Source organism: Bubalus bubalis, chromosome 10 (genome assembly GCF_019923935.1).
Source record: "Bubalus bubalis isolate 160015118507 breed Murrah chromosome 10, NDDB_SH_1, whole genome shotgun sequence".
NCBI classification, from domain to species: domain Eukaryota; kingdom Metazoa; phylum Chordata; class Mammalia; order Artiodactyla; family Bovidae; genus Bubalus; species Bubalus bubalis.
In genome coordinates this window covers 9,832,545-9,845,049 of record NC_059166.1, presented here as the reverse complement: position 1 = coordinate 9,845,049, position 12,505 = coordinate 9,832,545, and the positions used below count along the sequence as shown (strand labels likewise).

The 12,505-nt window shown below is 51.3% G+C and overlaps 1 protein-coding gene across 8 annotated transcripts in view; it reads left to right on the top strand.

The window, feature by feature from the left end:
• Positions 1-12,505, top strand: part of ZDHHC14 (zinc finger DHHC-type palmitoyltransferase 14) — a 292,894-nt gene that overhangs the window by 259,495 nt on the left and 20,894 nt on the right. For all 8 annotated transcript variants that reach the window (XM_044924052.2, XM_006075700.4, XM_006075699.4 and 5 more), the window contains 2 exons: positions 5,538-5,640; positions 7,166-7,275. In XM_044924052.2, coding sequence (XP_044779987.1) covers positions 5,538-5,640; positions 7,166-7,275 — 213 coding nt within the window. The remainder of the gene's footprint in view (positions 1-5,537; positions 5,641-7,165; positions 7,276-12,505) is intronic.

Here is a 12,505-nt window from a genome sequence, read left to right as displayed (position 1 = left end):
GACTGATCTGATCTGATCTGATATAAGCATTTCGGAGAAGGCAATGGCACCCCACTCCAGTACTCTTGCCTGGGGAATCCCAGGGATGGGGGAGCCTGGTGGGCTGCCATCTATGGGGTTGCACAGAGTCGGACACGACTGACGTGACTTAGCAGCGGCGGCAGCAGCAGCATATAAGCATTTAAGAGAAAGGATTGGAAAGATTGAAAGACGATGGCCCAGTGATCCAGTCTGAAGGGTCCTGGTAACTTGATCTTCAATGTGTCTGTCGTGTAAATCATCAGAAAGTCGGCACCCCCAACCCCAGACTCAGTGACGGGCCCTCAAGTGACAGGAACACAAGCTGTAGTTTCTTATCTCTGTCAAGGATTAGAGAGTCACCAAATTGATGAGAAAAATAGGATGACAAGTTCCTGAACCTAAATATCTAAGAGCATTAAAGGCTGATGTAGACATTCCATCTGGAGAACAAAGGGGTCTGTTGATGTCTGCTCATCCATCAGAGCCCTTCCTGTAAGTGAGCATGGCCTATCTTACCATCATTTTTAGAAAAACTAAAGGACAGAAAGATTACCTATATCATCTGTTCCTTGTATTTTAAGTATCAGAACCTCAGACAGAGACCCGAAGCAGAAAAAGATGCAGGAAGACCCAGGGGTGGGTGGCCAGTGCCCACCGAGAAAGGCCGCCTGGCACCAAGTGGCACCTCAGTCACATACAGAAAGGGTGCTCAGAGCGGAAAGGGTCCAAGGCAAGCATTCCCTGGCCGTTCTGGAATCTGGGGATTTTGGTCAATGAGGAAATTCACATGAAATACAGACTTTTCAAAATAAACTGTTATCTGGATTTGGCACTTGGCAAAAAAAAATCCCGTGGCCAGCCTGGCAGCTAGAATGTGGGGAGCTGGACGATGACATGTCAGCAGAGACAAGTTCTTCCCCCGGGGCAGTGCTGAGGCTGTGGGACTGGTGAACAGGGTATGATGTCGTGGGCAGTCTTAGCCATGCTGTCAGAGCTCTGAGGCCTCAGAGTTAGGGCCTGTCGTGGGACGCTCCATGGCCTGGGGCCTCGGGAAGCTCTTTCTCTCCTGCAAGTCTGGAGACCATGTTCTGTTCTGCTGTGAATTGCTGTCTGAGTTTTTATAAGTGGCTTGACTTCTCTGGGCCTTAGCTCTTCATTTTACAAATAAGTATTTTGTCAAATGAAAGGATTAGAATAAATCAGGACATCTTTACTTAGAGTTCATGACTATACACGAAGAGGCATCAGGGGCGTTTTTAAGCCTCCTGAAATTTTAAGAAAAAAAAAAAGTGTCTGTGTGAACGTTTTTTACTTTGCCAACAAAGATCTGTCTAGTCAAAGCTAGGGTTTTTCCAGTAGTCATGTATGGATGTGAGAGTCGGACCATAAAGAAAGCTGAGTGCCAAAGAATTGATGCTTCTGAACTGTGGTGTTGGAGAAGACTCTTGAGAGTCCCTTGGACTGCAAGGAGATCCAACCAGTCCATCCTAAAGGAGATCAGTCCTGAATATTCATTGGAAGGACTGATGCTGAAGCTGAAACTCCAACACTCTAGCCACCAGATGTAAAGAACAACTCATTTGAAAAGACCCTGATGCTGGGAAACAGTGAAGGCAGGAGGAGAAGGGGATGACAGAGGAAGAGATGGTTGGATGGCATTACCAACTCATCAGACATGAGTTTGAGTAAGCTCTGGGAGTTGGAGATGGACAGGGAGGCCTGGTGTGCTGCAGTCCATGGGGTCTCAAAGAGTCGGACATGACTGAGCAACTGAACTGAACTGAAATGAAGGTTAAAAACCTTTGGTTCCATGACCTCTCACCTTTTACAATTCCCCAAATACTGAGGTACCCTCACCATTGTGCCCAGCAATATTTGTGCCAGGCCATCTCTTCTTGCTTACTTTCCCATGGGCAAGCAGACCCCTATTCCCTGAGGGTGGGGAGCTACCTTCCCCCACTGTCCTGAGTGCAGGGCTGGGTGCCCCAAAAGGCACAGAGCAGGCATTTCTGGAATCGTGTGGAAACCCGAGGAGGACCACCCACCCACTGGCACTTTTAGTCTTTTTCAATTCCCTAGCCATCTAGTGAGCACCTCTGCGTGCAGCAGGTTGAGCTGGGGTATAGGGGCATTTGAAGCCATACTCTTGGCCACGGAGGAGGCTCTTGTCTTCTTGGGGGCTGGGGAAGACACATGGAGGCTGGCAGAGGTCACTACTGTGCTTTGAAACATCTTTGAGGCAGTAAACATCCAGCTGATTATTAAATTGGCTCCTACTGCTGTTGGCCTATTTCCACTCATGTCTTTTTTTTTTTTAATCAGTAAATGGGTTTTGATACATTAAAGCAGAATTTATGTTTCTTAATCTTATTATGGTGTAGATGTTTTCAGCATGAAGCTGTCGGGTCAATGAAAGGATGCATTCTTCAGATATTCAGTCTGAGAGTGAATTTGAGGGGGGTGCAGTCTTTAAAGTGCCATGGGTTAGAGAATCCCTGATGAAGAGGGTCCCCATCTCCCCCAGCCAAGGTTGGGAACAGCCTAGAGCTGCCTGTCCCTCAGCAAGAATCAGGAAAGGACCAGACCTTCCACACTTTCAAGGTTCAAATCCCTGCTCTGCTGTTTCCTATGCAAATTACGTAACTGCTTCCTGCCTCGGTTTCCCTACAGGTCCAGTGGGAATCAGACTTCTCACTGCATTGCTCTCAGGATTGAGTGAGTTATTGCACGTGAAGCCTTTGGAGCAGGGCCTGACACACAGCCAGTGATGCCAGCATTGTTAGGAATGGCGATGACTGTTCCTCCAGACGTCCTGTGGGCGATGGGGCAGCTGTGGGGGCGCAGTCGGAGGGGGCTGCATCTCACATCCTACCTGGAATCCGTGTCGTTTTGACCCGGCTGTGAGCCAACAGTGGAGCTGCATTCTGTTATTTATAAAATGTTTCCAAAGCACATGAGATATTAATATAGAACACTGCGTATTTGTGGGGGGAGCGGTGGCTATAAACCTTTAAAACGCCACGTCTGCTGGTAACAATGCCTCCTTTTGGAGGTAATCCCGTCAGTGGCATTGCAAAAGGAACAGCAGCTGCGAAGTAGCCACGCTAGATGCTATGACCCCCCTCCACCTTCACAAGCTAGCTCTCATATGTTCACGGATGGATATTACATATGTTTGACAGGCCCATCGTTCTGCCTGGATTGTAAACTGTTCATGACACGTAAGTATTTCTGAGACCGTAGATGGGCTCTTCATGTGTGTGTATGTGTGTGTGTGTGTGTGTGTTAGTTGCTCAGTAGTTTCTGACTCTGCAATCCCATGGACTGCAGCTCACCAGGCTCCTCTGTCCGTGGAATACTCCAGGCAAGAAGACTGGAGTGGGCTGCCATTCCGGGCTCTTCGTGTGTGATTCAGTAAATAAATCTTTTGGTTCATTCTTCATCCTCTTTCCTAGCCTGTTTCCATCCCATTTGTCACTTCCTCTTTGACCTCTCTGCCCTCTTGATTTTCCCTTCTGGCCTGCACAAGCTCCTTGCCAGCGTCAGCTTCTCTCACACCACCCAGTTCTCCCGACTCAGGCTTCCTTGTCAGTTGCCCTGGGCTGGGCTGCACTTCGCCTCTGCCTCCCAGCCAGTGCGGGCAGGGCTCCCGTGTCGCCACCTCCCCCCATCTGTGCCCTTTTGGGTTGGGAGATAGGCTGGGAGGAGGGGGGTCTGTGAGCCCTGACCTGCGGGCAGGCAGTTGAGAACAGGATCATCTGCTATCTGAGCCACCGTCCCTGTGTCCCTATGTGCAGCGAGACCTCCGCTGTAACTGTTTGTCTCCCTGGGTAACCCTGGCAGATATCGAAGGGCTGCCCAGGCTGGTGGCAGGGGTCAGCTTCTCTCCATCTCTCTCCCCCCCCCCCCGATCCTCCCTACCGCTCTGTCCTTACCCGCTTTTCCAGAATCCACCATAGACCCTCTTCTTGGGATGTGCGGCTCCTCCTCCACCCCGTTCACCTCCTTCCTCCGTGAGGACCGGGTGGGACGCCCGGAGCACTGCGTGTTGGATCTGTAAGACCCCCACTGCTCACGCTGTTGGCATCTTGGCCAGCTGGGCATCGTTCTCTTGAAATGTCCTTTTAATTTCTGAGTACGGCTCTTCTGAGACCTTGCAATTTCTAGAAATTTAAACCTTAGAAAGAAAGGCAAAGCACGTCTCCACTTTTCCAAGAGCAGACCCAGTGGTTTATTCTGATGTTGAAAGTCAGTCAGCAGGTGGGAGCCCATTCATGCCTCCTGTTTTGTGTGCAGCCGGGCAGTGGCATTTGTTAATCGTGACATAGCAGATGGTGGCATTGCCCCAGCTGATATATTCATTTCCCTGGTCCAAAGAAATTATATCGAAACCTGAAAAAAATCAATGGGGATATATTACAGCATGATCTATAGCTTCCATCCTTGGAAGAATGGCAAGCACAAGTATTTTCCTTTCTCTGGCCTGTCACTTATCAATGGCAAATGCATGATGTATATTTAAACTCCCAGACCTCTGACAATTGTTGTTTTTTTTTTTTCCCTGAGATCCATCTGCATCTTGTAAATAGAATCTTATCAATATTTGTGGGACAGAAAACTTCTCTAGTCTTTTCAAATGGCCACACTCTTGGTTGATTTATCTCATCTGTTGAAGAATGCAAGGTTTTTTTTCCCCTTTGGTTTTAGCGTATCTTGTGGAACTCACAGCTCCCCATCACTCAATGTCTGATGTGGATCCAAGTGTCCTAGTTGCCTGTCAAATAGCTGAGGACAGCCCTATGTGTCAGGGTTGGCTGAGGGGCTGGGATAAGGTCCCCTAAGAAAAAACCCCACTCACCCTGATGCCACACTGAGAAATGCCCCCGCAGGGTCAGAAGCCCATCTGCAATGGGAGTGGGCATCCCATGGGGGGAAAGGCCATCCAGGGAGGGAGACAGCCAGGAAGATAAACTCTGCCCGGGTTCCAGTCGCCCGCGGTCAGCCCTGCAAGTGGCTGTCAGAGCCTCAAATCAGGTCGGGAGAGAAACTTAGTGCTCCATCCCAGCTTTCAGAAGCCAAGGGCAGAGGTCGCGATTGAAGTGAGATTCAATATTGAGTCCATTCAGCAAAGACCCGGGCTGCTGCCCATGCCAACCAGCATGCTCCCTGGTTTTGCTGCCACTGCCTGTGGCTGCACAGTGGGTCACGAGGAAGGTGCCAAGCTCAGGCACGGAGGACCGTCAGGAACTGCCGGCCATGAGAAAGGAACGAGACCTGTTCAGCGAGCCCGCCAGTCCCCTGCTGAGCATAAACACTGCACCGTGAAGGAGGATGTGGCCTTGTTCCTGCCCTGGAGGGTCTTCCCTGGCTGGGAGACCACCAACGCCAGGCTAGGTGGACACCAGGGCCTGAGTGAGGGCCTGTGGGTGGCTCCTGTCCAAATCTCATTCATCCGGCTCCCCTGGGGCCCTGAGAACGTCATGGTCCTTCCAGTTCACCTCCTTGACTTCAGATACCGTGCTGGAGGCCGTGGTCTGCTTCTTCTCCGTCTGGTCCATCGTGGGGCTCTCGGGTTTCCACACGTACCTGATAAGCTCCAACCAGACCACGAATGAAGACGTAAGTTCCTGTGGGGTGGGGCATGGGCATGTTCTTTGGTGGGAAATAGAGAAAGAAGAGGTGGGGGCCACCAGGTCTTCCGAGTTCCCTTTCCAGATGTGAGCCCCTAGAAGCAAAGAGCCTGCGGGAGAAGCATTTTCCAACACCCATCTCCAATTTCTCTATCGCAAATCATCACATTGTCCTGACCACACCACTTAGCTACTCAGATCAGCTGGCTGCCCCCTAATTCCGAGGCCTGAGGTGGGCTTCTGCTCTGTTCCTTTGCAATGTTTTGGGAGCAACTTGCCACCCTGCCCCACTGAAGAGAGACAGTGCAGGCTGGCTTCTCGCAGATAATGATTCCATCATATTTTGGGAGGCGACTGCCCTGACCCAAAATTTAACCTTTTGTCTAGGATTATCTGCCTGTATTTAATGATGATAGAGAGGAGATATAAAACCAGAAAACCTAATGTTGGAAAATGTTTTGTCATGACCCTGGTCCCTTCTGCTCTGAATATTTGGATTCTGACAGAAGTCTCTGTCAGTACATGAACTAAATGTCTCAGAATTAGTCAGATTGCCTTAAAGACTTAAAAATTAGTGCTGATGAGATGCATGAGTTCAGAGACTGTTAAGACAATTACATGTGGTTGGTAACTAAGAACATCAGAAATGCTCTGCAGGAGTATTTAGGAGCTGAATTCAGGCTATCAATGAGCAATTGGAGGAGGCACGTTACCCCATTATCTCCATTACTATTTATCACACTAAATGTAATATGAAAACAGCCTCCACTGTGGGGCATCCCTGGTGGTCCAGGGGCTAGGACTTCACCTTCCAAAGCAAGGGATGCGGGTTCAAACCCTGCTCAGGGAGCTGAGATCCCATAAGCCTCATGGCCAAAAACACCAAAACATAAAACAGAAGCACTATTGTAAAGACTTTAAAAACGGTCGGAGAAGGCAATGGCACCCCACTCCAGTACTTTTGCCTGGAAAATCCCATGGATGGAGGAGCCAGGTAGGCTGTAGTCCATGGGGTTGCTAAGAGTCAGACACAACTGATGGACTTCACTTTCAGTTTTCACTTTCATGCATTGGAGAAGGAAATGGCAACCCACTCCAGTGTTCTTGCCTGGAGAATCCCAGGGATGGGGGAGCCTGTTGGGCTGCCGTCTATGGGGTCGCACAGAGTCAGACATGACTGAAGTGACTTACCTTACCTTACCTTAAAAATGGTGTTTAAAAAAAAAAAATCTCCACTGGCTTATGTGAACTGGCCTTTAAGTACCAGGTTGTGGAAATAAGAGATTATTTTCCCCAGAGAATGCTACTTCTCCCCCTGGTCTGACCTGCTGTTTGGGGACATTTCCAAGTTTAGAGTAAATGCCAGTTGTCCTTGAGAAAAGTACCTCGGTTTCTCCTGCTGAAGAAACGAGTAAAGACCATCGCATTCTTTATGGACTTCTCATGGTCCGATTGACCCAACCTGGGGCATTGGTGCGAGGCAGACTGTGTCACTGACTGTCCTTTTCTTTCAGATTAAAGGATCTTGGTCAAATAAGAGAGGTAAAGAAAATTACAACCCCTACAGCTACGGAAACATCTTTACAAACTGCTGCGTCGCACTGTGTGGGCCAATCTCTCCAAGGTAAGATTCAGGCAGCTTTTGTTGTTGTTCAGTCGCTCAGTCGTGTCTGACTCTTTGTGACCCCCGTGGACTTCAGCACTCCGGGCTTCCCTGTCCTTCACCATCTCCCAGAGCTTGCTCAAACTTATGTGCTTCCCTGATGGCTCAGCTAGTAAAGAATCCACCTGGAATGTGGGAGATCTGGGTTCAGTCCCTGGGTTGGGAAGATTCCCCTGGAGAAGGGAATGACTACCCACTCCAGTATTCTGTCCTGGAGAATCCCATGGACTATATAATCAATCCATGGGGTCACAAAGAGTCAGACACAACTAAGCGACTTTCACTTTCAGTGTCCACTGCGTCGGTGATGCCATCCAGCTATCTCATCCTCTGTCATTCCCTTCTCCTCCTGCCTTCAATCTTTCCCAGCATCAGGGTCGACCCAGGGAAGTGCACAAACTTGTGTGTTAGCAGAGGCCTCAGGCGGCCACTGTGGAGCCCACCGGCCAGGTCAGCTCTCTGCTCATGCTTCAGAGACACAGCCTTAAAGAAATAGAGATGTGACTTGTGTTATGCTTGGCATAACATTCCACTGAATTTGTGTCAAGTTTGGGGAAAATCCCCTCAGGATCAAAATAGGGAAACTGAGGCACGGGACCCCCCCCCCATGAATTACTAGAAGATGCTGAACGTCTGTGATGCACAGGGGGCTGTAGAGCGGGACCCGGGACACAGTGGAGGAAGTGATTAGAAAGCCTGCAGAGGTAAGTGGTGAGAGCTGAGTTGTACAGAAGAGAACATGCTAGAATAGTTCAGAGGGAGCGATCCATGCGGCCTGAAGGAGCTGAGACTGGTGATGGTGAGACGGCAGTCATATCAATAATGGCTGTGGCTGACGTTTGTAGGATAGCATTACACTCGGTTCCAAGTGCTCTACATGGATGAACTTTTAAAACCTCACCCTGTACTTGTGTGCTAAGTCGCTTCAGTTGTGTCTGACTCTTTGCAACCCCATAGCCCTCCAGGCTCCTCTGTCCAAGGGATTCTCCAGGCTAGAGTACTAGAGTTGGTTGCCATTTCCCTCTCCAGGGGATCCTCCCAACCCAGGGATGGAAGTGGCGTCTCCTGCATTGGCAGGCAAGTTCTTTATCCTGCCTCAGAAGCCCTTCTGTACTTATGAGGTACTATTACATCCCATTATATGTAACACGCCCAAGATCACACAACTAGTCGGTGCTGCCTCGTCAGGACCCAGACCTCGGCATCTGACATCAGAACCTGTGTGTGTTAGCTAGTACCTGCTGCCTCCAAGTCAGGACTATGCAGAACACAGTCAGCTCTAGATTTTTTGTGAGTTACACTCGTGTATATAGACTATTTCCAACTGATTAGCCAAACAATCATCAACAGTATTTACTGAGCACGTTTTCCAGGTTTCTAGGGTGAGTTTCCAAGCCTTCCTCTCTTTTGACTTCTAACTGTGTACATGGAGAGAAACCACAAAGCTGCTGGTTTGTCTCAACTTTGGGCCTCCCTGATAGCTCAGTTGGTAAAGAATGCTCCTGCAATGCAGGAGACCCTGGTTCGATTCCTGGGTCAGGAAGATCTGCTGGAGAAGGGATAGGCTACCTACTCCAGTATTCTTGGGGTTCCCTTGTGGCTCAGCTGGTAAAGAATCTGCCTGCAGTATGGGAGACCTGGGTTGGAAAGATCCCCTGAAGAAGAGAAAGGCTACCGACTCCAGTATTCTGGCCTGGAGAAGTCCATGACTGTATGGCCCACGGGATTGCAGAGTCAGACACAACTGAGCGACTTTCACTTTCACTTTTCTCTATAGCTCTATGGCCAGTCATCACTGACATGCGCTCATGGATTGCAAACTGGATTTGATCGTCAGGGAAACTTCATTAGGGAAGGAAGAGTGATCCTCACCCCACCCCACCCCCCAAAGAATATCAAGCATATATTCCAAGGCCACTTGTTAACTGGCACTACCTTATGTTCCTGGTGTCATTGGGTAATTGGAAACTGACCATTTTCCAGTTTGTGTCTAGAAAGCTGAGAGCCCAGTTTGCCACACTTGTCCTGAATTTGGGGATGTTAGGGGGCCCCCCCAACCTGTCCTTCTGAGGCCTCCTCTGGGGAGTGACAGCAGAAGGAACAGCCAAGGGCTCAGATGGAAGGGCCACCCCAGGCCAGAAAGTCAGGCATGCCCGGAGAGCACCCTCTCCAAGCGGGCACTAGACTCACCCAGGAACCCCTCTTGGGGCTCTCCAGGCCAGAAAAACCCTCCGGAGATGCTTGGATTTTCACAGTTAAACTATGTCTCCTCCTGGTGCGTGTTTGTTTGTGGACACTGGGGATAGGCCGTGAAACACAGGGTAGAAGAGACAAAAGAGACCTGGACGAGCATCTTTCGTCGTCTCTAAAGTAAACATCCGAATCTAGGAAAAGAATTCAAGTCTCACGTTTTATCCAGATCTCTTTTCTTGTTCCCAAGTCTTTGATTTGCACTTGGCAGGCACTGCTTTGTATTGTTTATAGATCAAATCTTGTCGTAGCTGAAATTATTACTCCCACAACTGGATTAAATTTGCTGGTTTGGCCGAGTTGGGACGGTATTCTTTCCACAATCCAAGTCCTTCTGGAGCGGGGCATTTCTCAGCACTGTCCCTCCACTCGGAAGAGCTTGGCCGCTCCAGGGTCTATGTAGAAAGCTGGGTGCTGCCCTCTGTCCCAGGTCCCTGGGCTCCCAGAGCTGGCACTGATGAAAGGAGGGGGTGCTGCTCCCTCCCATGGTCCTTGCTTCTCTCTGCCCTGCCTCACCCAACCCTGGGCCCCAAAGAGTGCCAGGGCATCTCACTGGTATCCTAGAGAAGCCTGTAGAATGAGCAGTGTCCCTTGCCTCAGACAGGGGCTCAGGAACCCCCGTGTGCCCAGCATCCTCGCCTCAGACAGGGGCCCGGGACCACCCGTGTGCCCAGCATCCTCACCTCAGACAGGGGCCCGGGACCACCCGTGTGCCCAGCATCCTCGCCGCAGACAGGGGCCCGGGACCACCCATGTGCCCAGCATCCTCGCCTCAGACAGGGGCTCGGGACCCTCCGTGTGCCCAGCATCCTCGCCTCAGACAGGGGCCAAGGACCCCTCATGTGCCCAGCATCCTCGCCTCAGACAGGGGCTCGGGACCACCCGTGTGCCCAGCATCGTGTGCCCCAGACAGGGGCTCAGGACCCCCGTGTGCCCAGCATCATGTGCCCCAGACAGGGGCCAAGGAACCCCGTGTGCCCAGCATCATGTGCCCCAGACAGACGTCTCTAAATCGTTCTCAGTGCAACAGTGTGCTCACAAGGGAGGAAGAGTGTGTCTTCAAGTTTCCCCGCAAGAGCCAGAGACCACGAGGGCAAAGACCCACGACCTGCTCCTTGCAGAGCCTCCAGGGGGTGGGGGCAACAGGGTGGAGGCAGCCAGGTCTGGAGGAAGGAATTCTCGTAACAGCAGGAAGAATGGAAGATTGGAAAAGCAGAAAGTCCCAAGATGTGTTCAGGGTCAGGCCCTACAGCCTGGTGGTGTGGATCAGTTGGTCGTAAGAATTCTCTTGGCCACTGTTTCTGGACTGGGGGTGCCGTCTAGAGAATGTCAACATAAAGTCCATCAGGGACAAGTCTGAGCAGCAGGAGGGGCTGTGATGGGGTCGGGGTGCAGGCCTCATGGGACATCTGGGAGGGCTTCCCAGAGGAGGGGGTGTAAGGTGCGAACCAAAGGAGCAGGAGGAGCTGGGGGAAAGGAATCATGGGAGGAGAGCGGGGATGGCATGTGCAAAGGCCTACAGGTGAGGGGAGAGCCCGGCTTGTCAGAGGAGGAACTGGGGGAGTGATGGGGAGGGGGGATGGTCCCAGGGGGGCAAGCAAGGCAAGAGATGAGATGAGGGACTTCCCTGGTGGTCCAGTGGTTAAGAGTCCACCTGCCAATGCAGGGGGCATAAGTTCGATCTCTGGTCCTGGTCTGGGAAGATTCCCACATTCCAGGGAGCAGCTAAGCCCGAGCACCGCGCCTACTACTGAAGCCCCTGCTGCTGCTGCTACTAAGTCACTTCAGTCGTGTCCGACTCTGTGCACACTACCCAAAGAGTAGCCCCCTCTTGCCTCAACTAGAGGACGCCCCCGTGGTAACGAAGACCCAGCACAGCCAAAAATAAATAAATAAAATAAACTTTTAGAAAAGAGAGAGATGAGATGAGCTTAGGGGAAGCTCTCAGGGCTTTCTGAGGCCCAGGAGGAGACTTGCAGGGTGGGGGCGGGCAGCGTCACAGTCCTGGGGCATGGCTGGCCCTTGAAACAGGCTGAACACACAGGAGGGGGGCCCAGAACCACTTTTTCTATAATCCCTCCCTTCCCTTCGACTCTCTTGGTGACCTAGTTCTTTTTCTTCTCCTGGATGAAATCCCCTGCGTGTCCTTTAATTTCTCCTGTCAGTTGGGGGAAAAAAAAAAGGACTCAGGGCACTTTCATTTCCTCCAAAATAATGTCATTTCAGTGAATCAGAACTTCAAAGTTCCCTGAGACTTAACACTTTCCACCCCTTCCTCCCTACCAGAGATAGCTAGATTCCAACATATCTTTTGGGGGGCAGACAATTTGACCCCCAACACGCCCCTTCCAGCCGCCTCCCACCGGCTCTCCCCCAGGAGCCGTGCCCAGCCCCCACCCTCACCTCGCCAGCCTCTGCCCTGGATCTCATCACTGGCAGGAGCTGGGGACCCCTCTCCCCAAGACGCCTTTCTGTGCCCTTTCCCCTTTGATCTTTGATACCCTTGAAGGTGGCTGCACACTTGCTAAGAGACCCCTCTGACGGTCCTGTGTGGGGTCCAGCACCTCTCTTTTGGCAGATGGAGGTTCTTGTCTCTCTTGTTTTTTTTTCCTAAACCTTCCAGGGATTTGACTGAAACGGTCCGAGTCCCACTTGAGATCCTATCGCAAGTGTCTTTTAAGGGCTCATTAGTCTGTCACTTGAAGACCTGAGGTGGCGGTTGTAACAATAACCCCTGTCTTCTGAGAGCGGACCTGACACCTGGAGCAGCTTTCAGCCGCCCAGCCCCTACCCACGAAGGGGAGTAGGTGGGCACCTGGGTGTGCTCGGGACATCTCTCAGAGGCTGCCGGGAGTGTGCCCCTCCCACGGTGGGAGGCCTCGGCGGGGGCCCCACTTACTGGCCAAACTGCCTGTCGCCCTTGGCAGTTCTGCCCTTAGAC